This window comes from Suncus etruscus, chromosome 3 (genome assembly GCF_024139225.1).
Source record: "Suncus etruscus isolate mSunEtr1 chromosome 3, mSunEtr1.pri.cur, whole genome shotgun sequence".
Taxonomy (NCBI): domain Eukaryota; kingdom Metazoa; phylum Chordata; class Mammalia; order Eulipotyphla; family Soricidae; genus Suncus; species Suncus etruscus.
The window spans coordinates 141174095-141196263 of NC_064850.1; the positions used below are offsets into that span (position 1 = coordinate 141174095).

A 22169-nucleotide genomic window follows, 5' to 3' on the forward strand; every position below is an offset into this window, starting at 1 on the left:
TGCTGACTCTGGCCTACTAACACCTCCATGGATGTAGAAAGGCTGATATTTCACCATGAGCCTTTATATCTGCAGGAGACACCATCTGTGAAAACCCAGAGGCTGTCAGATGCAAAGAACATGACATGCTAGCGTTTGTCAGCCACTCTTTCAGGCCTGTTTTCAGGACTCAGGGAAAAGTGATGCTGTAATGCTAGAGTTTGTAAAGCATAACTTAGTGGTAATATGGGCATTTTCTGCTCGACTTGGTGCTCTGTCAATATTCCAATAAGTCCAATCAATCTTCCAGGAACAGTACAGCCTATAAGACTCTATGGTACTCCCTCATTTATAGAAGAAACTGGGGTAAATAAAAAATAATATGCAAGAGAGTTACACAACAAGAGGAATGGGAACTAGCCAAGTTCAACAATTCATAGACAAAGACATGAGAAAAGTGGGGCTAGTAGTCTTTGACCTATGCCTGGCTAAGCCTCTATTCTGCCAGTCTTTACCAGCTCCTAAAATTGAAGCAAGTAAAATGTGCTTAAGAGACATGCTGGATTCCAATTATACATAGCCCCTAAATTAGAAAAACTCTCTCAATAAAAGGGAAATGCCAATATTTTAGTCTTTGTTGTCCACGCATACTGTCTACTCCATATTCAAAATGTGGGCATGTGGGCTTTATACTCTCTCAAGAGAAAATAGAAAAAAATAAAATAAAAAATAGAAAAACCACATTAGCTTGTAAACAGTGTAGACAGGATCTGGCATCAGGCCCAAGTTTGTGAGTGTGTGTGTGTGTGTGTGTGTGTGTGTGTGTGTGTGTGAGAGAGAGAGAGAGAGAGTGAGAGAAAGAGAGTGAGAAAGAGTGAGAGAAAGAGAGTGAGAGAGAAAGAGTGAGAGAGAGAGAAAGAAAGAGAGTGAGTGAGTGAGAGAGAGAGAGAGAGAGAGAGAGAGAGAGAGAGAGAGAGAGAGAGAGAGAGACTATCTAGTCCAGGTATCTAGTCCAGGGGTGGCGAACAAGTTCGACACAAAGAGCCAAAATTTTAAACTTAGAGTCAGAGAGCCACACTAAACAGTGACCTGCCAAAACAGACACACACTCACACAAAAGCATATAATTTTAACAATAATATATTAAACACATATTGCATTTTGCCATTTTGAGTGAGGGTAAAAATCCTGTTTGCCACCCCTGATCTAGTCCATTGGACATCTCTGAGGCTTCCCGTTCTTCTCTTGTTTCTGAAGAAGGCCTGACCCGGACTCCATTGTGACCTGTCTTGCAAGTCTGTTCTAGAAGCCTGACTGGGGCCAGCTGCCAGAAGGGGGAGAGGCAGAACCATGGATGCACTGAATGAGCTTCTGACCTGTCCTGTGTGTATGGACCTTTTCCACCCCCCTGTGCTGCTGCTCTCCTGCTCCCACAACTTCTGCCAGCAGTGCCTAGAGCTGGTATTGGTGGGGCAGAACTGCACCAGCAACCAAGGGCAGTTCTGCTGTCCCTTGTGTCGGAAGGTAAGAGCTTGGACTCTCCTGCCTCCTGAGGCAGCAGAGGTTTTTCAGGTGAGCTTTTCTCAGGGCCATTCCTGGGAACAGGGTCCTCCTGGGAAACATGCCCAGCTCACCTGAACTCAGCCCAAGTAGAATATCTGCCTCAAAAGGGCTGTCAGTACTGGTGCAGAGCATGACTCATAGAAAACCGTGTGAAGTGCTACAGAACGGTACGGTACAGAGCATAGCTCACATTCAAGTAGCAGAAGTAGGCTCTCTACTTCTGCTTACTCAGTACTCACTGGGATAGGGGAGAATTTGTAAGCACTGGCTGGGGCCTGAAATACAATGATGAATAAGATCTCATCTTTGCAGCCATGGGCAGCTCCTGCACAATGAGATTCCCCTCAAGAGGAATGGAAGGGATGCACAGGAGCTGGCAGCCTGGATAGACTACAAAGCAGCTGAAGGTTGGAGAGTACATTCTGGAAAAGAAAAAAAACAAACTAACAGATACCAACCTGAGGCAGGATATGTTAGGGTGGGTTGGCAGCTCAGTAGGTTCAAGTAGGTCAAGGATATAGCTCAGTGATGGAGCACATGATTTGTGTGAATGAGGTCCTGGGTTCAATTACTGCAAAAGAGGGAAGGAACATGGGGTTGCTTGGGTACCTGGGATACCCATAAAGAAGGCAGGTTAGAGAATGTGAACCTGAAAATACCACTGGTACAAAATTATGCCATTATTGGGGCTAAGCAATGGTACAGGAGGGAGTTGCTTGTCTTGCATATGGCTGACCTGGGTTCTATCCCCACTATCTCATATGGTCCTCTGAGCCCACCAGGAATGATCTCCCAGTGCAGAGCCAGGAGTAACCCTGAGTAATGTTAAGGGTGCCTCCCAAACAAAAAAGTATACCATTATCTATACTATGTATGGTCTTGGAGTATTTTTACAGTATGTATCCCAGCTGAGATGTAGGACCATTATCTATACTATGTATGGTCTTGGAGTATTTTTACAGTATGTATCCCAGCTGAGATGTAGGAGTAATTGGCAGTTTTCCAGATCCTTTGGTATTTTTGGAAGAAGGAAACACAGAATAAATGATAGCAGGAAGCTGTGTAGGGCACAGTGTTAGGCAGAACAGAAGACATGCTAAGAGAGATACGCTGAGAGAGATGTTGAAAGAGAAATCTTGAGAGAGAGACAGAGAGAGAGAGAGAGAGGCCTAGCTCCTCAAAAGGAAAATACAGTGAATGTAGAACAACAAGCCAAATCCCTCTTGAGTCATTCCCAGACCTACTTGGCCCATTGCACTCTTTTCAGGAAAAAAAAATACACAGCACCCCACCTGAAAATATATCTTCTTTAAGTGAAAACACAGAAAACAACTCTTGAGTTGCATCTAAGGCTACTACTGTACCCCTGGATCAGTGCAGTAGGCACCCTCTGTCCCCATTACCACCATGGAAATTACTGAAAAGAACCATCTAGACAAAGTTGCCATAAATACATAAGCATTGCAGGTAAACTAATCTCCAAATCCAAGCACATTCCCGAGAAGCTTATCTATCTAGGCACCTATTTCTAAATAAACATCCACATTAAGAATAATGAAGCTGAAAAGGGTCACTTAATCTGCCTTCACCTTGAAAGCGGAGAGATCCTGTTGGCACAGGCATTGGGATTCCCAGGGATATAATAAAGGAGGTTCAAGTGTGGTTCAATGTTATAGTTCAGTGGTCTGCAGCAGTCCAAGAGGCTCAAGGCTGCCAGGGCCTGGTGCTACAAGGTTTGCAGGGCCCAACCAGAGATGTCAATATGTAGTGACTGTGGGCTGGGAACTGAGAGAGAGAAAGAAAGAGGGAGAAAAGGGACAAAATATACATTTTATTCCTTCTGGTGTCTAAGACCTGCCACTGCCTCCTGGGAATTTCAGTGAGAGGGAGAAAGAGTTAGATAGAAATTCACCTGCCAGAGGTGGGGGTGTGGTGGGGGGAGGCCCAGGTTCAAAGAAGAAAGAAAAGCAAATAAATACAGAGCAGGCAGCATTTCTCTGATGCTTTATCTCTGGCTCCCCGTGAGCCAGCAGTCACTGCTGCTCTGGTCACTATTCTGGCCCCCTTCAGCAGTCCAAGTTTTTCTTTTTATACCTGGCATGACAAGGGGGTGTGCCCAGGGGTATGTCCAGGTTCAGCTGTCATTACAGAGGGAGTATCCAAGGGGAATGTCGAAGACCAATAGCCATAGTGGTCTTTGTGATCTTTGACACTGCAAACCAGGGTGTGACCTTGGACAAGTACTATAACCTAGTATGTGATTACTACTGCAACCAAGTGTGCAGACCCGGGTTATCAACAGGAGGAAATGAGAGAAAGACAGCAACTCCTTTAATGTTGAAAACATTTTATGGCACATGGGTATTCCCTCTTGCGCCATAAGGAGTAAGTGGGGCTGGAATCACCACCACACAAACCAGAGAACCAAGGATACAAATCTCAGTCCTATTGTTTACAGCACAAAGTTGTATGAGCATAATATACATGTGGCAATGTGTCTGAGCTGCACACATGTGAGACACGATTTCTCTTAATAAATGCTCCCTACCGTGGTAGGTGGAGCTCCTGTGTAGGTGGATTTACTGTGCTAGGTTGTGCTACCGAGGTAGATGGAGTTGTCATGGAGGTGGTGTTACCATGGGAGATGGAGCTACCATTGTAGGGGGAGCTACTGAGTAGGTGGAGGTAATACAATAGATGGAGCTACCGCACTCAGAGTTTTTCTGACTGCTCTCCCTGGGTGGGTCTTTTCCTTTGATTTCTACTGTACTTGAGTGTAGGGAAGGAGATGTCTACTGCCCCCCACCAATGTTGTCAGAGTGAGAAGTGGAACTTGCTACACATGTCTATGTTTTTGTGTTTCAGGTCATTTATTTGAAGGAAAGAGGAATTAAAGAATTGCAGAGGAACATCCTGGCTGAAAACATACTGGAAAAGTTCAAGGAAGAACGTGAGATCCTCCACACCAAGGAGCAAAATGAGCTAGCTCAAATGTGTGAAAAACACGGAGAAATCATGAATCTGGTATTCATTTATACTATGTGTTTTATTCTTGCTTCATCATCCAGGTTGCTAGTGACCCCTTTTATTTGGAAACACTTATTTCTTTAAGAGCATAGTAAAGGATGGAATACTTTCCACCATAAATTCATGTTCTAATGATTTTATTCTTCATTCTTATTTGTAGGGAGACTTCCAATAAGGGTTCAGGGAGCCTGGATGGGAGGGGCAATTCCCAGTGATACTTGTCCCAGTTGTATGAACCAAAAAAAGTTGTGCAATGTGACACAGCAATGTTTGAGGCCACCAGGGCTGTCCCTGCAATGCTTAGGGGACTATGTAGTATTGGGATTGAAATACAGCTCTCGATAGCACAGCGGCGTTTGCCTTGCAAGCAGCCAATCCAGGACCTAAGGTGGTTGGTTCGAATCTCGGCATCCCATATGGTCCCCCATGCCTGCCAGGAGCGGATATTTCTGAGCAGATAGCCAGGAGTAACCCCTGAGCACCGCCGAGTGTCGCCCAAAAACCAAAAAGAAAAAAAAGAAAGAAAGAAGTACAGCTCTCCATGTGCAAGCCTTGTCCTTTGAACTACATCCCCAACTCTCACACTTGATCCTTTATTGTTTGTTCTTTTATTTTGGGGGGCATACCTGCCTGTGCTCAGAAATTACTCCGGTCATTGCACTCAGGAATTACTCCTGGCAGGTTTAGGGAACCATCTGGGATGCTGGGGATCTAATCTAGGTAGGCCATGGACAAGGCAAGTGCCCACTCACTCTTCATTTTAAAATTGAATCCCTCTACCTGGGGCTGTGGTATGTAGCTATATATCAGAATTGACCACAGATAGAGAGACTCAAATAGCTAGAGGGAAGAAGAAACATTATCAGATTCATGAGAATTTAATTTCTTTCAAAGAGAGAGTCAAATGAGGTGGACCCATAAAATTTGCTTTTCTACCTGCTGTCTTCCATATGCTTATGTGAGAAGCTAAAGTGAGATTGTGATGCAGTACATCATTTAAACCCTTCTTAATATCTATTTGATGTGCTATTCATTTATACCTATCTCTATAGTACAATTTATACAAACCAGGTTCAAGCTAACTAATCTTCAAGGGTACTTTTCTTTAATCAAAATTTTATTGAGCCCTATGCACTCCTATGTTTATTGCAGCACGATTTACAATAGCCAGAATCTGGAAGCAACCCAGGTGCCCAACCACAAAGTTTTACTCAGGTATCCTAATTTACAATAGTAGTAGTAGTATTCATGGTCTAGGCTTACATTGCTACCTTCCACACCCACCACTAGAGTATTAATATTCTTCCACATTGTTCCTAGGTACCTTATCTTCAGAGGTACTTTGATATGTGCATCTTCCCTGTGACACTGACTTTTCTCTGTATTTTGGATCATACCTGGCAATGCTCAGAGGCCTCTTCTGATGTGATACTTATGAGTCATTCCTGGTGGTACCCGGGAGAACATGCAGTCCCAGGAATCAAATGTGGCAATGATTTTAAGAGATCAGTTATAACTCAGATGTGAAACAGGCATGAATTCACTGTTGACAAAACCCATTCACAATCTCAAGTTCATTATCTTCCCCTAGTAATCCTGAAGTCCCACAGTATCTGGCTAAGAAAAATACAATGTCCAAATTCACCTGAATTTGATCATCAAACCCTGTCTGGAGTGAACATTGAGTGCAGAGCCAGGAATAAGCCCTGAGCATAGCTGGGTATGTTCCTCTTTCCCTATACTCTCCCCCACCAAATCCAGAAAAATATAATGTCAACCTACAGATAAATGAATGAAGAAGTAAATATGTAGTGAAAACACAGTGAAATACTGTATAGTGGTAAGAAAAAATGAAATCCTGCAATTTGCTACTATATAATGGAAGTAAAGAGTATGATGCAAAATGAAATCAGTCAGTAAAAGAGGGAAAATATAGAATGATCTCTCTCTTATGTGGGATAAAAGATACACAAGTATACACAAGCAAGTAATAATCAAAGACAGTAGAACTGGAGTGTTGGGTCAAGGAACTGTTTACTGAAGGGGAATCAGAGGAAAGGGGGCTTTGGACATTGGTGGAGATAGAAGCAGGCTCTCTGGTGCTTGGTGTTGGAATGATGTATACATGAAACTATCATTAAAATATTGAAAATTGGGGCCAGGAAGGTGGCGCTAGAGGTAAGGTGTCTGCCTTGCAAGCACTAGCATAGGACGGACCGCGGGCCCATATGGTCCCCCCAAGCCAGGAGCGATTTCTGAGCGCATAGCCAGGAGTAACCCCTGAGCATCAAACGGGTGTGGCCTAGTGAGATGTCACATTAAAAAGGAAAAATTAGCATTTTCTTGTTACCAGCCTCAGGATTGGCAGGGCCTAAGTGAGCAGGATGAACTGAAAGGATGAACTGAATGTGCTCTTATCTTTTCTTCTGTCCACCAGATATGCCTAAGTGAAGAAGAACCAATCTGTGGAACGTGCAAGCTCTTTGGGGACCACAAATTGCACCAGGTGGCTAAGATTTCTGACACCTGTGCAGAGAGGAAGATAAGCCTCGCCACTGATCTCCAGCTATTGCTACAGGAATCTGATCGCGCAGCACAGGCCATACGGGTATGCCATAGGGCTTGGGTCCTGGACCTTGGAAACAGTAGGACACTGGATTGAAAAGGAAGTGATGGTTAACTTCGAGGGAGAAATTAGTTTGTGTTCTCTAGAGACTAACTTTTTTATTTTTTTATTTTTTTTGGCCAAACCCAGTGACACTCAGGTGACACTCAGGTGTTACTGAGCTATGTGCTCAGAAATCGTTCTTGGCTTGGGGAACCATATAGGATGCTGGGGCATCTAACCACTGTCTGTTTGAGGTTAGCACAAGCAAGGCAGATGCCCTACTGCTTGTGCCACCGCTCAGGTCCCTTAGAGACTAACTTTTTTTTTTTTTTTTTTTTTGGTTTTTGGGCCACACCCTGTGACGCTCAGGGGTTACTCCTGGCTATGCACTCAGAAGTTGCTCCTAGCTTCTTGGGGGACCATATGGGACGCCGGGGGATCGAACCACGGTCCGTCCTAGGCTAGCGCAGGCAAAGCAAGCACCTTACCTCCAGCGCCACCGCCCGGCCCCGAGACTAACTTTTTAAGTGTGTCTTGAAATGTGGCATTTTGATTGGTGCATCATAAGAAACAGGTGATATTTCACTACTTTAAGGGCTGCTAAAAATGGTCCATTAAAGGCCACATCATTTACCCTCTAATATTTAGAATAAAATTTTTTTGGTTTTGTTTGTTTGGGGGCCAAATCTGGCAGTGCTCAGAGTTTACTCCTGGCTCTGTTCATCGGTCACTCCTGGTGGGGCTGGGGGAGGCCATATGGGATCCCAGGTATCAAACCTAGGTCAGCTGCATAAAAGGAAAGTGTCTGGCCCACGGTACTTTCTCTCTGGCCCTTTAAAATAAGCTCTAACTTTAATGGCCTGTCTTTCTTAATTCCTAACTATTTCCTCCTGCTATGCAGAATTTTTGAATTAATATGTAGATATCTTTTCAAGAAACGAAATTTTCTAAGTCACACACATATTTGAGTCTAGCTTCTGTGGGTCACCATCTCATTTGGTGTCATGTAATTGAATGTGGGGACCATGAAAAATGTGTCAAAGAATTAATGATTTGTTGTCAGTACATGTTGGATTTATATCCTTAGTTATTTTGTTTTGTAGAGTCATGCCTGGTGACACTCAAGAACTACTTTCTCTCTGCGTGTTGCTTAGGGGTTGCTCCTTATAGAGTCAGGAATAATTTGGTGGAACATCAAATCCCATCCTCCTGCATACAAAGCATGTACTTTAACCTGCTATGCTATTGCTCCAACCCTCTATACCTACTTTATAGACCTGCGTCACATAGAATATATTGGATAAAAAGGGGTTATAAGTGGAAAAGCTTAAGAAGCCCTGGTCTAGGTGGGTAGTTGACAAACACTGTAGTGACTTTCATCATACTTGATGGCCAGGGCAGAGGCTTGGGGACTTTGTTCTTACCCAGGCTATCTGCACAACAGTACAAATTTCCTAATAGTTTATACTCTAGGGGTGGTCTCTGAAAACAGAAGCTAAGAAAATTTATAGTACACATATTCAAGTTTTATACCTGCAAAAGGAAAGGGGAGAAGCCAAGGAAAGAGGAGAAGGAAAACTCCACAGCAGATCTGGCCAGTAAGTCCAAAGCCTGATGGAAAATGTTGGTCCCCGTGCAGGTGGGCAATCTGGAACTAGCACTGCCCGTTAGGGTCCTCCTTTTGGGCTGCAACAGCAGATTATTACAGATCCTCTTGTTCAGCCACTGGAAATGGGGACTGTTTGGTGAAGGACAAAGAATATGGTAGTGAAGGCTGGTCACATCTATTGGCATCAAATTTATCCTGAAAGGGGGAATCTGGACAGAATATTTCTGTGTCTACCATGGTTGACATTTATAAATCTTCTCAATACCAAATAGTTGTTAATATTGTGCTTATATGGCTTCCTGAATTTACCCTTCCACCTGAAACTTTAACAAAAAAAGTAAACAAGAAAGCATGTGAAACAGTGAGTTTAAGATACTGAACCTCGGGCCGGGCGGTGGCGCTAAAGGTAAGGTGCCTGCCTTGCCTGCGCTAACCTTGGACGGACCGCGGTTCGATCCCCCGGTGTCCCATATGGTCCCCCAAGCCAGGAGCAACTTCTGAGCACATAGCCAGGAGTAACCCCTGAGCATTATCGGGTGTGGCCCAAAAACCAAAAAAAAAAAAAAAAAGATACTGAACCTCAATGAAAAATAATAATGCCTTAGAAACAGGATATAAATAAAGTAAGTAAGCCTCACTCTCTCCCCTACTTATTGCCTAGAGAGAATTTCCAGGCCATGGGACAGGAGCCCATAGTACATAGATTTTCTAAGGCCAGGAGAATAAACCTAGAAACTGGGGAAATGAAATGTATGAAGATCTGAGTGTGCAGTAAAGAATCCACAAAAAAAAAAAAAAAAGCACTGCACAAATAGAAGCCCTAGAGAGGGGCCAGAGCAGTGGTGCAAGCGGTAGGGCATTTGCTTTGCATGTGCTAACCTAGGACGGACTGCAGTTTGATCCCCCAGTGTCCAATACAGGAGCGATTTCTGAATGCATAGCCCGGAGTAACCCTGAACATCACTGGTTGTGGCCCCAAAAAGGAAAAAAAAAAAAAGCCCTAGAGATCAGCAGAGAGTCCCCAGAGCATTCAACAGAAAATCTTTCAACACAGGTCTATGAGGAAATTACTCCTGGTTGGGGAAGGAGCCATAGGAAAGGATCATGGAACAATGCTTGTTCCCACAAATAAGGTTCATATGTCATGGGACATTGGGGTAACTCTTCAGGAAATCAGCACTAGAGGTAGCTTTGCTCCAGAACCATCAAACAAAACCAGACAGGAATTGAGAGGATATAATGACAATGCCACACACATACAAAAATAGACCAGAGTGGATTAACAGCAGATTAAATACCTTGGAGAAAATTCTATGATCTTGAAGACACAGCAATAGAAACTGCAAAAATGAAACAGGAATGCTGTAGAAAAGTTTCAAGTATCCCAAATATATGGATATATTGAAATATATGAAAGAAATGATAAAGTGAGGGAAGGACAGGGAAAGTTATCTGCAGAAATGACTCAAATATTTCCAAATGAAAACTATAAAATGCCATCCAAAGAGTTTGATGACCCTCCTTATCACTTCCTACCTGAAATAGGACTAAAATAATACTTAAGTAAATAGCAGTTGAAGTGATGAAAGCTAACGGTAAAGCTAAATTCTTAAAAGCAGCTAGAGAGAAAAATGCATGTGGTTAACAGAAAAAAATACTTTTCTTATAAATAGAAAGAAAATACTTTTCTTGTAAATAATCCAAGTAGGAAGATAATGGGGCAAAATCTTAAAAGAGTCAATTTAAAAATCAACAACCTGGGACTCTATATTTAGTGAAAATATCTTTCCAAAGTAAAGAAAAATAAAAACATTTTCAACACATGCATTCCCAGTACACTCACACTACAAAAAAAAAGGTAAAGCAAATTCTTCAGGCAGAAGGAAACCTAGAACTTCACAGGAATGAAGAGCACCAGGAATGAAAGCTAAAATATAACTATGATTATTTTTCTATTCAAATATCTTCAGAACATAGTTGTTTAACAAATATATTGGAAGTTTTATAACATGTAAAAACAAATACATGACAATGATAGCTTAATGGCTAAGAGAGGTTAAAACAAAAGAACACTTACACTATACTTACCACACTACTATACTTACATTCTTGCTATAATTACTATTCTATACTATCCCATTCCTACTTTTTTTGTGTGTGTGTGGTTTTTGGGTCACACCCGGCAGTGCTCAGGGGTTACTCCTGGCTCCATGCTCAGAAATTGCTCCTGGCAGGCACGGGGTACCATATGGGATGCCGGGATTTGAACCGATGACCTTTTGCATGAAAGGCAAACGCCTTACCTCATTGCTATCTCTCCGGCCCCATCCATTCCTACTATTCTATACTAACCTATCCTATTCTCCATATACTATGTTATTTGACATAAAGCTATCCTGTACTTATTCTGTAATATATTCTATGCTATATGTATTCTATATTATACATGGATATCACACTATGACTCAAAGGTAGAATGTGGTGAGCTATACCATAAACCCTACAAACAGTATAACAAAATGAGTAATCTTTTAGATTGGCAATATAGATGAGAATGGGAACACTAAAAAAAAGACTCACTAGAGCTTAAAGAAGATAAAGAAAGAGGAGAAAGGAAACAAAAAACAAATTAGACAAAAGAAATACCAAGCTAATAAAAATATAATCTGCCTAAATCAATGATGCTATTAAGTGAATATTGTCTAGAGACCTCAGTTAAAAGATATTTGTCAGAATAAATTAAAAAAATCAAGAGCCATAAAGTTTATAATGACATTAATGAATAAAAAGTAAAAAAATGAAAAAAAAAGAAAAGTAAAAAAATGGGGAGAGGTATGTTGTGATAAAAAATTATCTAATAATATAAAGTAAAATAAATTTTAAATCAAATCATTGAGAAGTTCATTGGATAAAAGAACCAATGAATTAGGAAAATATTAGTTCTAAATGTTTATGTATCCTAGGATGAATGCATTTTAGGAGATTAACAAATACATAAAGGTTCTTACATGACTGCAAGGCACACTTTAACAACTACTACGAGGGAACTTCCAAAGACAAATTTAATTATTCAAAAGTCCTGGAGGGTACATGGGATATGTGGAGCATAAAAGCATCAGCATGGGGAGAGGTGTGTGTGTGAGAGAGGGGTGTGTGTGTCAGTTATCTAGGCCAAACAGAGCATATTAAAAGGAGAAAATAGGACAGGAGAGTAAGTACAGGGGTTAATGCACTTGCCTTACATGTTGTTTACCCCATTTTGATCCCTAGCACCACATTGTTCCCTGAGGAACTGAGCTAGCACAGAGTCTGGAATATACTCCCCCACATCATCCTTCACCAGTACTAGGTGTAGCCTACATACTAAAATAGAAAGAAGTTCATGGGTGAGGACTCTGACTCAGCATGTTGCTGAGTATACAATTTAATTTAATTCAAATAGATATCTTTGAAATGGGTGCATTGGTTTTTTTTTGTTTTGGTCTTCCTTCCTTCCTTCCTTCCTTCCTTCCTTCTTTTCCTTCCTTCCTTCCTTCCTTTCCTTCCTTCCTTCCCTTCTTCCCTCCCTCCCTCTTTACCTTCCTTCCTTCCTTCCTTCCTTCCTTCCTCCTTCCTTCCTTCCTTCCTTCCTCCTTCCTTCCTCCTTCCTTCCTTCCTTCCTTCCTTCCTCCTTCCTTCCTCCTTCCTTCCTTCCTTCCTTCCTTCCTTCCTTCCTTCCTTCCTTCCTTCCTCCTTCCTTCCTTCCTTCCTTCCTTCCTTCCTTCCTTCCTTCCTTCCTTCCTTCCTTCCTTCCTTCCTTCCTTCCTTCCTTCCTTCCTTCCTGCCTTCCTGCCTTCCTGCCTTCCTTTTGGTTTTTGGGTCACACCCGGCAGCTCTCAGAGGTTACTCCTGGCTCTACGCTCAGAAATTGCTCCTAGCAGGTTTGGGGGACCATATGGGATGCCGGAATTTAAACCACCATCCTACTGCCTGCAAGGCAAACGTCTTACCTCCATGCTATCTCTACGGCCTGGGTAGATTTGACACCTGCCTTCCAGTAAAAATCTGATTGCACTATCACTAAATTATATTTCATGTTGGAAGGTGATATTAAGTGCTAATGACTTTGTGTGTATTTTTAGTTTATATTTTATTGAGTAAACTGATTTGCAAGAATATGAAAGTTTGTTTCTGGAGTACAATACTACTGCACAAAATGTCAATATCCTACCACCACAGTCCACTGTACTCTTATAGCCCTTCTGCACTGCCCACCCCTAACCCCTGCACCACTATCCAACCTCAGTAACCTCAGTTCTGTGAGTGAGTGCAAAGTTTTACTTACTTGAACATTGTCTATGTTTCTTGCCTTGTTTCTTCAGCAGAAAACTGGGAGTCTATCCTTTCTCATAGATGAATAATATTCCATTGTGTACACACAGCACTTTTTTTTTATCTAGTCAGCTGTTCGGGGGCATTTAAATTGTGTACAAACTTGGCTATCGTAAATAATGAAGTAATGAACAGAGGTGTGCAATTTTTTTAACGTCACTGGGATAGATGCCAAGGAGTGGGATTGCTAGGTCATATGGTAGTTCTATTTTTAATTTTAAAAAGTCTCTGTATTGTTTTCCATAGAGACTGAACCAGTCAACAATCCCACCAACATGAATTGAGGTTTTCTTTTTTTCTATATCCCAACAAGAATTTGTTTCTGCCTTTTGGTACATTCTTATGGCATTTCCCTAATAATAAGTGACCACAAATATTTTTTCATATGCATATTGACCACCTGTATCTTTTTTTGAGATGTGTCTGCTCAGTGAAGTGTCTGCTCAGCTCAGTTTAGCTCCCCATTTTATGCTAGAGATTTTTTTTAAATTGTTTGTGGCTTTGGGAGTTTTTTAAATGTGACTTGGACAGTAAAGTTTTGTTAGATGTATCATATATACATTCAGTAAGATGTCTTTTTTGTTTCAATGATAGCTTTTCTTTTCTTTCTTTTTTTTTATTTGCTGATGGAGTCAAATATCCAAAGACACTACTTACATCAATATCATGAATTGTTTTTCATATATGTTTTCATATATTTTATGTTTTAAGGACTAAGTCTTTAATATATTTTGATTTTTGTTTGTTTTGTTTTGTTTTGTTTTGTTTTGGGGCCACACCAAGTGGTGCTCAGGGGCTACTCCTGGGTCTGTGCTCAGAAATTACTCTTGGCAGGTTTAGGGAATCATATAGGTTGCTGCATGCAAGGCAAATGCCCTATTCACTATTCACTATGTACTATTGTTTTGGCCCTTAAATTTTGAGGTAAATTTTGTGTCTGTGGTATGAGGAGTTACACTTTTATTCTTTTGCATTCTGAATGTTGCTCTTCAGTTTTCCCAAATGCTGATGGTCTTTAAACCCATTTCTCCCTTTTCTTTTCCATCCCAAATTTGGGAAAGCCCAGATTTTCCTGTGTTTGGTAATTGGAGAAAATTCAAACATTTACACTCTCCAAACACCAGTTAAGCATTAAAAACTCTAAATGAGAGCCGGAGAGATAGCACAGCGGTAGGGCATTTGCTTTGCATGCAGCCGAACTGGATGGAAGGTGTGGTTCGAATCCCAGCATCTCATGGTCCCGAGAGCCATTTAGGAGCAATTTCTAAGCGCCAGGAGTAGCCCCTGAGCACTGTTGGTAGTGACCTCCCCCTCCCCCCCAGAAAAAACCAAAAACAGAAACAATACTAAATCAATCTGTTTGCTTCTTCCTCAAGCAAGACTCATACCCTACAATCTTCTAGGAAGATTTTTCAATGTAGCTAATAATCGTACATTTGTGATATCACATTATTCTTTCTGTTTCTGAGGAGTGACTCCAACAGATAATAAAGAACTGTTGTAAACAATTATATCTCAATAAACTTACAACTTAGAAAAAATTCTGTGATGAGAACAAGTTATCAATCTTCACCCAAGAAGAAGTAAGTTAAAAGACTAGCCAATTGGGGCCGGCCTGATAGCATGAAGGTAAGGCATTTGCCTTTCATGCAGAAGGTCATTGGTTTGAATCCCGGCATCCCATATGGTCCCCCGAGCCTGCCAGGAGCGATTTCTGAGCATAGAGCCAGGAGTAACCCCTGAGCATTGCTGGGTGTGACCCCCCCCCCAAAAAAAAAAGACTAGCCAATTGTCTATTAAGAAAGAAATTAAAGTAGTTAAAAAATGTTATAGTGAAAATTCTAGGCTCAAATATGAATAAATTAAGCCAAATATTTAAAGAAAAAATACCAAAGATATGAAAACATCTATAAAATGAGAGACATGAGATTATGTCACAACTCATTCTATAGGTCTAGTGTTTCTCTGAAACCCAAACTAAGCAGTTAAAATGTAATATTCTTTAGAAATATTATGTAAAAATTATTTTAGAGTTGGATATTTAGCTTAGTTGTAAAGTACATGCTTTGTATGTGTGAGGCCCTGGTTACACATTACTTCTTTTATAAATCTTGTAAACCAAATCCAAAAAATATGAGAATTCTAATAAATCATTACTAAAAGCAGTTCATTTCAGGAATACAGGACTAATTTAAGATTCAAAAGTTCATCTGTGTGATTTTCTATAATAACAAATTATAAATATATATAATCTTGATAGACATAGAAAAATTTAAATTTAAATATTTGTTTTAATTTTTCTATGCTGATGAATATTTTAGAGACTCTGGCACCTATTTTTTTTTGTTTTGTTTTGTTTTTGGGCCATACCCAGTGGTGCTCAGGGTTTACTCCTGGCTGTCTGCTCAGAAATAGCTCCTGGTAGGCACGGGGGACCATATGGGATACTGGGATTCGAACCAACCACCTTTGGTCCTGGATCGGCTGCTTGCAAGGCAAACGCCACTGTGCTATCTCTCTGGGCCCTCTGGCACCTATTTAATGTCCAATAATCCAACCTAATTCTGGAAATAAGAATCCAAAGCTTGTACAGACTTCACAGGTTAAGATGTTCCCTATGGGGGGCCGGAGAGATAGCATGGAGGTAAGGCGTTTGCCTTTCATGCAGAAGGTCATTGGTTCAAATCCTGGCATCCCATATGGTCCCGCGAGCCTGCCAGGAGTGATTTCTGAGCATAGAGCCAGGAGGAATCCCTGAGCGCTGCCGAGTGGACCCAAAAACAAAAACCAAAAACCAAAAAAATAAAAAATAAAAAAGATGTTCCCTATGATGGTGACCACCTCAGATGTCAGATCTGGATGGCTATAATTGTGGGGGTTGGGTGGGTTGTTTCTCAGAAAAGTCCAAGTGTTTTAGAAGCACTAGTTAAAAATCTAGGGACAAAAAAATAAAATGTATATTTACCAAAATACCACAGTTTAGAACATAAAAAGTCATCTATAAAACCTAAAATGTTTTCTCCTCATTGTCATTGTTTTTACCTGACAACAATATTGAAGGCTATAACCAGTAAAAGTAGGCAAGAATAAAAGCTTCAAACAGAAAACGAAGAAGCAAAATTGTCTATTTGTACATGACTGGTAGGAAGAAGGACATTCAAAGGGGCTTGAGGAAACTTTGGGGAATGATAAGTCCACTATCTTGATTATCAAAGAAGTTTCAGAACTTACCAAGTCATACACTTTCAGTATGTCAGTGAGTTTCAAGAAATCTGATTTTACAAATGGAAAGATCATTTTGAAAAACTAGGCTTACTGAACTCTAGCAGGCATAAGACATATTAATAAAGAAAGAAAACCTTTTCTTTGTCCAGTCATTTGTGCAACTGTTATCTACCGAATACTGGTTGGGTGCTTGGCATCAGATGTATGAAGGTGAGAAGACAATGAATTTCATTGTTAAGCACCAATCAGTACTCTCACAAATGCATGCGACTACTAGGTATTTGCCAACCATTTATATATTCGTCTTAGAAACAGGAACACCTTAAGCTTTTAAGTTTAATAATGGTGAAGAACCAACACAAATAGTTTTGAGACATGCACGCACAGTGGACCCAAAGAGCGGATTTTGCTAAGTCCCCTTTAGTTTCATCCCCATAGCTATTACAGAGAATTTAAGAAAATGATCACTCCATAGATTGGAGAAGCCAGATATATTTTCAATGAGATTCAGGACTGGGGAAATAAAGCAATTTTGTTATTTTATAAACTTTTTGTTTGTTTTTGGGCCACACACAATGACACTCAGTGGTTACTCCTGGCTATTCGCTCAGAAATTGTCCCTGGCTTGGGGGACCATATGGGATGCTGGTGGATCGAACCATTGTCTGTCCTAGGTTAGCACATGTAAGGCAAACGTCCTACTGCCTGTGCTACCTCTCCAGCCCCTATGATTTTTCTCTAAGAATCATGTGTCACCTATTGCTTATCATAAAGACAGATATTCAGGAGCTGGAGCAATAGCACAGGGGGTAGGGCACTTAACTTGCACTCAGCCCACCTGGATTCAATCCCCAGCATTCCATATGGAATCTATGTTAAATAACTTTTCTCCTGTGTGCACTGTTTACTCTAAAAGTTGGGAAAAAATCAAACTATCAAGTATATTGTTTTATATTTACTTACTAGAAAATAGACTATTTATAAATATAAAAAGCCCACTATTTGTAGCATCTCAACATTTCCTTTAGAGCACAGACTATAGTTTCCCAGGAGATAAATGACAAATAATATGAAAACATTTTAGGTATATAAGGAAAAAATTTAATCTTGGAACATCCACTGGGTAGAAAAGAGAAGTACTCAATGGTCTCTTTTATTCCTGTCTTTATCTTTTGCTTGAATGAACCAACATTTTTGAAAAGACTCATTTTCATAGTCAACAAAACTTTGCAGATTGGTGTGAATTCAAACATATTTGACTCAGGAACCTGAACTTTCTTCTTTTTTGGGGGGTGGGGTGGGTGGGTGGAGGGGGTTACATCCAGCAGTGCTCAGGGTTACTCCTGGCTCTGCACTCAGAAATCACTCCTGGCAGACTCGGGGGACTATATGGGATGCTGGGATTCGAACCATCGTCTGTCCTGGGTTGGCTCCATGCAAGGCAAACACCCTACAGCTGTGCTATCTCTCCAGCCCCAGGAACTTGAACTTTCTTGTCACTTTTTTCTTTTACTTCCATCTCAGAGAATCTTAGCTTGATCCTCTAGTGATTCCCTGTCATAATCTCCCTTCTCTACTCAGATTAAAAACAAAAATCTCTTTGCTACTAACCTCGACAATTTTGCCTCCAATCCAAATATTATCCCAGTATACTGTTGCCTGCCCGAAATCTACTGGCTATCTGCATGTGTCTAAAACATGTTGAGTAAAATAGAATTCCTGGCTTTCTCTTGTTCTGATCTCCTAGCATCAGACCACATCTGCCTTGTGAAAAGGAAATTTGATTCAGAGAACTATGTCATGTCTGGCACCAAACTAGGTTTACAGTAGATACATCACAAGTTGACTGTGTCTCCTGACACCTGCCTTGAACAGCAAAGGAATCATGTGATACTGGCGGTCTTTAGTGACTAGTGGAGTCAGCCCGGCAAAGCCTTAGAGGTCTCACACACGCCAGCATAGGAGATCTAATGTTCTTACGATGAATAGTACCATGGGGTTGCAGGGGTCTCAAACTCAATTTACCTGGAGGCTGCAGGAGGCAGTCGGGGTGATCCTTGAGTGCAAAGTCAGTAGTAAGCCTTGAACATTGGGGGGTGTGACCCAAACAACTAAAACAAAACAAAACGAAAAACGATTTCTCTAGGGCAGGGCCACAAAAATGTTGTACAGAGGGCCGTTTGTGGTCTGCGGGCCGTGAGTTTGAGACCCCTGGGTTAGAGTGACATGGAGATTTCATTTCTCAGTTACCCAGGAAGATCCTTTAATTTATTCAGTAGTAACTGCATTTGATTGAGGATTTAGAATGCAGTTTTCATGAGCAGTGGCTTAAAAAATCAGACCTATTGTTTTCTTACTTAAGCCAAGAACCAGAGGTCCTGGTCAGCCACACAGCTGTGCAAACAGATTCCTGCTTCTTAGCTCTCTTTTGTACATTCCTTTATTGTGGAGGGCACAATCAGTGATGCTCAGGGATTACTCCTGGCTCTGCACTCAGCAATTACTCTTGGCAGGCTCAAGGGACCTTATGGGATGTGGGAGATTGAAACTGGGTCAGCTGCAACAAAACAAATGCCCTCTCTGCTGAACTACTACTTTGTATCCTCTCTTGTTACATTCTTGTTAGCACACAGTCAGGAGATGGTTGTGCACGTTAGTGGGAGGAAGTGGAAGGGCCACGCTCAAGGCTGCCCTTGGAAAGCTTCTATTCCAAGAGCATCACCCCAGTATTCCTACCTCAATTTCAGGTCTATTGCTTCCTGCCTGGATGGCAGGCAAGAAACAAATCTGATATATCCATTCTAGAGTAATAGTGGGTAGGTGTTTTCCTCACTCAGAGTCTCCAGTATTTGAACTACAGCTTTGCACAGGGTCCCCCAAGCATTGCTAGGAGTGATCTCTAAGTAGAAAGCCATGACTGAGCCCTGAGCACTGCTAGGTGTGGCTCAAAAACAAACAAACCCACAAAAGCCATCAAATCTGGGATCCGGAAAGAGGATGTATACAGACACCTGGGTTCAATCTCTGGCAACTCATGTGGTACCTTGAGCCTTCCAGGAGTGATCCCTGAGAGAGGTACCAGGAGTAAGCCATACACACTGCTTGGTGTGGCACTCAAACAAAATCTCCAAACCCATCAAATTTGGTATTTTCCTACTTCCAGTACTTGTCAGAGAATGAGGTGGTTTCTAGACAGGAAAGGGTATGCCTGGTAACTGGGAGGTAACCAGAAGTGTCAACAAACATTTAGGTATCCCTGGCTCAGCCTGGCAGAGGCAGCTGAACCCTGTCATGAGGTCGTGGTCAGCCAGTGGCAGGCCTTCCTGCTGGAGATCTTTGCTGAGGAAATATCCATGCTACTTACTTCCTCAGGACACAGAGCAACTCATGTGGGCCCTCTCCAGCAATGCAACTGATGTGCAGGCCATGTTAGACACCATTGGAGACAGTCTGCTCAGCGGCATCAGCAGGCGTTTGGCTGCCTTAAGGCAGCAATTGGAGCAGGAGCTCGACTCCAAGCTGGAGAAGTTACAGCTGGTGGCCAATGAACAGCGTGCCCCGCAACATCTCTACCAGCAGATGAAAGGACTGCTGCAGCATCCCGGGAATGATGTGCAATTTCTCCAAGAACACAAAAGGCTCAAGGCAGAAATGGAGAGACTTGTAGGGAACAGTGTGGTCCCCCAGGTCCCTCCCAAGGACAGTATCTCCATCAGGCACTATTATCAAGAGCTCATCAAGGGCATAGATATCCGTGCCTTTATGCTCCCTGATAGTCAGTGCTGGCCCGCACACTGGGTCTCTGCAAGGCCTGGCAGGAGTGTTGAGCACAGAGCCTGCAGTCTCACATAGCCCTGAAGATTAGTTGGGCTGGGTGCCAAAACTAAGTGACAAGGCAATGCTCATAGGGAATCTGAGTAATTCCGCAGGCAATTTCTGGACATATGGAAGAGGGGTTGACTTTAGAGAGTCAATGGTCTAACACACTATCTTATCCTCAGAATGTCAATAACTTTTATTATGACTGCAACCTAAAGATTGCCTTGTTTTACTATTAAAAAAACAAAACAAAAAATTCTTTTAACATTGTGGTTTCTCTCCTGATTTGGGCTCTTAGTTAGCCAAAACTTTTTTCCTTTTTGTTAGTGGAAAACTATCTTGAAGTTATGACTTGTTGCTCAGGTAAGGCTTTGAATTGTGAAGGCTGCTGGCTAGGCCTTGAGGGACGAGTGGTCAAATTCTTTGCATAATAGATTTCATGCTATGGTGCAATGTAATTCAATGGAGCCTCCAATACATAGTAATAGCAAAAATTCTCCAGCAGTAAACCTTTTGGTAAGTTCTATTTATTTTATTTGCAGGTGGGCTTAGGTCACATTTGGCTGTGTTCAGGTCTTGCTTCTGGCTCTCTGCTTAGGTATCACTCCTGCAATGTTCAGAGGAACCATATGTAGTGCTAGGAATTGAACCAGGGTTGGCCACTTGCAAGATAAGAACTTTAATAGCTGTACAATCTCTTCAGCCAAAACAGGGAATAACTAGGCCCAGATTAGTGATGGAACAGGTGAACTGTAGACAAATTCAAGTACACCTGGTTAAAATCCTGGCTTCTCTTAGTCTACCCCAGTCTATGAAGGCAAGACCAATTTGGAAATACCACCTAAGAAAACTGTGCTGTCTGGGTTGGGTATGTGACTCAGAGATAAAGTATATGCTTCTGAATAAGACCTAATACTGAAAAATAAAAAAACAGAAAACATACAAACTAGAACATCAATGACATTTTTCAGGAGAGGGTTAGCTCTTAATTTCAGATTTTCTAGTGGATACTCAAAGATTCACTATAAAATCCATTGTATTTTGTGGCACCTAATATATGACAAGTATTGCATTTAATGCTGCCTCCCATAGATGATATTATGGGAACTTCACCTCACTCCATCTTAGAAGGTTGGTGGGACAGTTCCTTTGTCTGGATGAACAAAATGAAAAAGAGGTCAGCCACCTGTACAAAATCAGTCAGCACATGGGAGCAACATGGATTCTGAATGGCCTCCATCTAGCTACTTCATTAAGAAAGTTTGCAAGTGATGGAAACTTTGAGTCATTGGTGCTGATAAAGAGTAAGGAGTGTCTCCTAAGATGCACCAAAGCGGGTGGGTTGGACTCAAGAATAATGCTCCAAAAATCAGTTGCTGTCTAAAGTGCCCTCTGTGTAGTCTGTTCTCAATTTCTTTTTGTTCCTTTCTTTTCATATCAACTGTCTTTATGAAGGAAAAAAATCAAACCACTCATTTAGACTCAGTGTGCTGATTGGCTGGCCAGAGGGTACAGATACCCAAATCCTCAAATCTTAGCTAGGGAGGGGCAGTGAGGAAGGCCAGGTCAGAGGAAGTACTTATGAGTGCATGGATTTTACTTGGGTAGTTCTGATTATATATATAAAACCCAAACAAACAAAAAAAGAATCAAGAAGGTGGAAAGGAAGTCTGTGGCCTTGGGTAGAGGGGTATGGACAAATGGATTGGAAATGCCCAGGCCCCTGCACTAGAGAAATAGCACAATGGGTAAGGTGCTTGCCTTGCATGCAGCTGATCCAGGTTCAATAATCAGCACTGCCAGGAATGATTCCCTGAGCAGTCAGGAATAAGCCTTGAACACAGGTGTGGCCCAACAACACTTTAAGATTTACAGTAAAATAACATTTAATAAAAATAATTAAATTCATTGGGCCGGAGAGATAGCATGGAGGTATGGTGTTTGCCTTGCATGCAGAAGGTCGATGGT

General features: G+C 41.6%; 2 protein-coding genes across 2 annotated transcripts in view; both read left to right on the plus strand.

Moving 5' to 3' along the window:
• OSBPL1A (oxysterol binding protein like 1A) overlaps nt 1–22169 on the plus strand; it is a 455856-nt gene that overhangs the window by 128229 nt on the left and 305458 nt on the right. The window lies entirely within an intron of this gene.
• Nucleotides 1330–21430, plus strand: LOC126004488 (tripartite motif-containing protein 54-like). The gene is made up of 5 exons (XM_049770907.1): nt 1330–1551; nt 4408–4566; nt 7007–7177; nt 19755–20157; nt 21294–21430. Exons 1-5 carry the CDS (start codon nt 1330–1332, stop codon nt 21428–21430), a joined length of 1092 nt encoding a protein of 363 aa, XP_049626864.1.

What these genes read in the sequence shown, in the direction of transcription:
- LOC126004488 (XM_049770907.1), top strand. Translation starts at nt 1,330, where the DNA reads ATGGATGCACTGAATGAGCTTCTGACCTGTCCTGTGTGTATGGACCTT. An exon ending in AGGCAGCAGAGGTTTTTCAG is followed by an intron (nt 1,552 to 4,407) that starts GTGAGCTTTTCT and finishes TTTGTGTTTCAG; the next exon opens with GTCATTTATTTGAAGGAAAG. An exon ending in GCGCAGCACAGGCCATACGG is followed by an intron (nt 7,178 to 19,754) that starts GTATGCCATAGG and finishes TTACTTCCTCAG; the next exon opens with GACACAGAGCAACTCATGTG.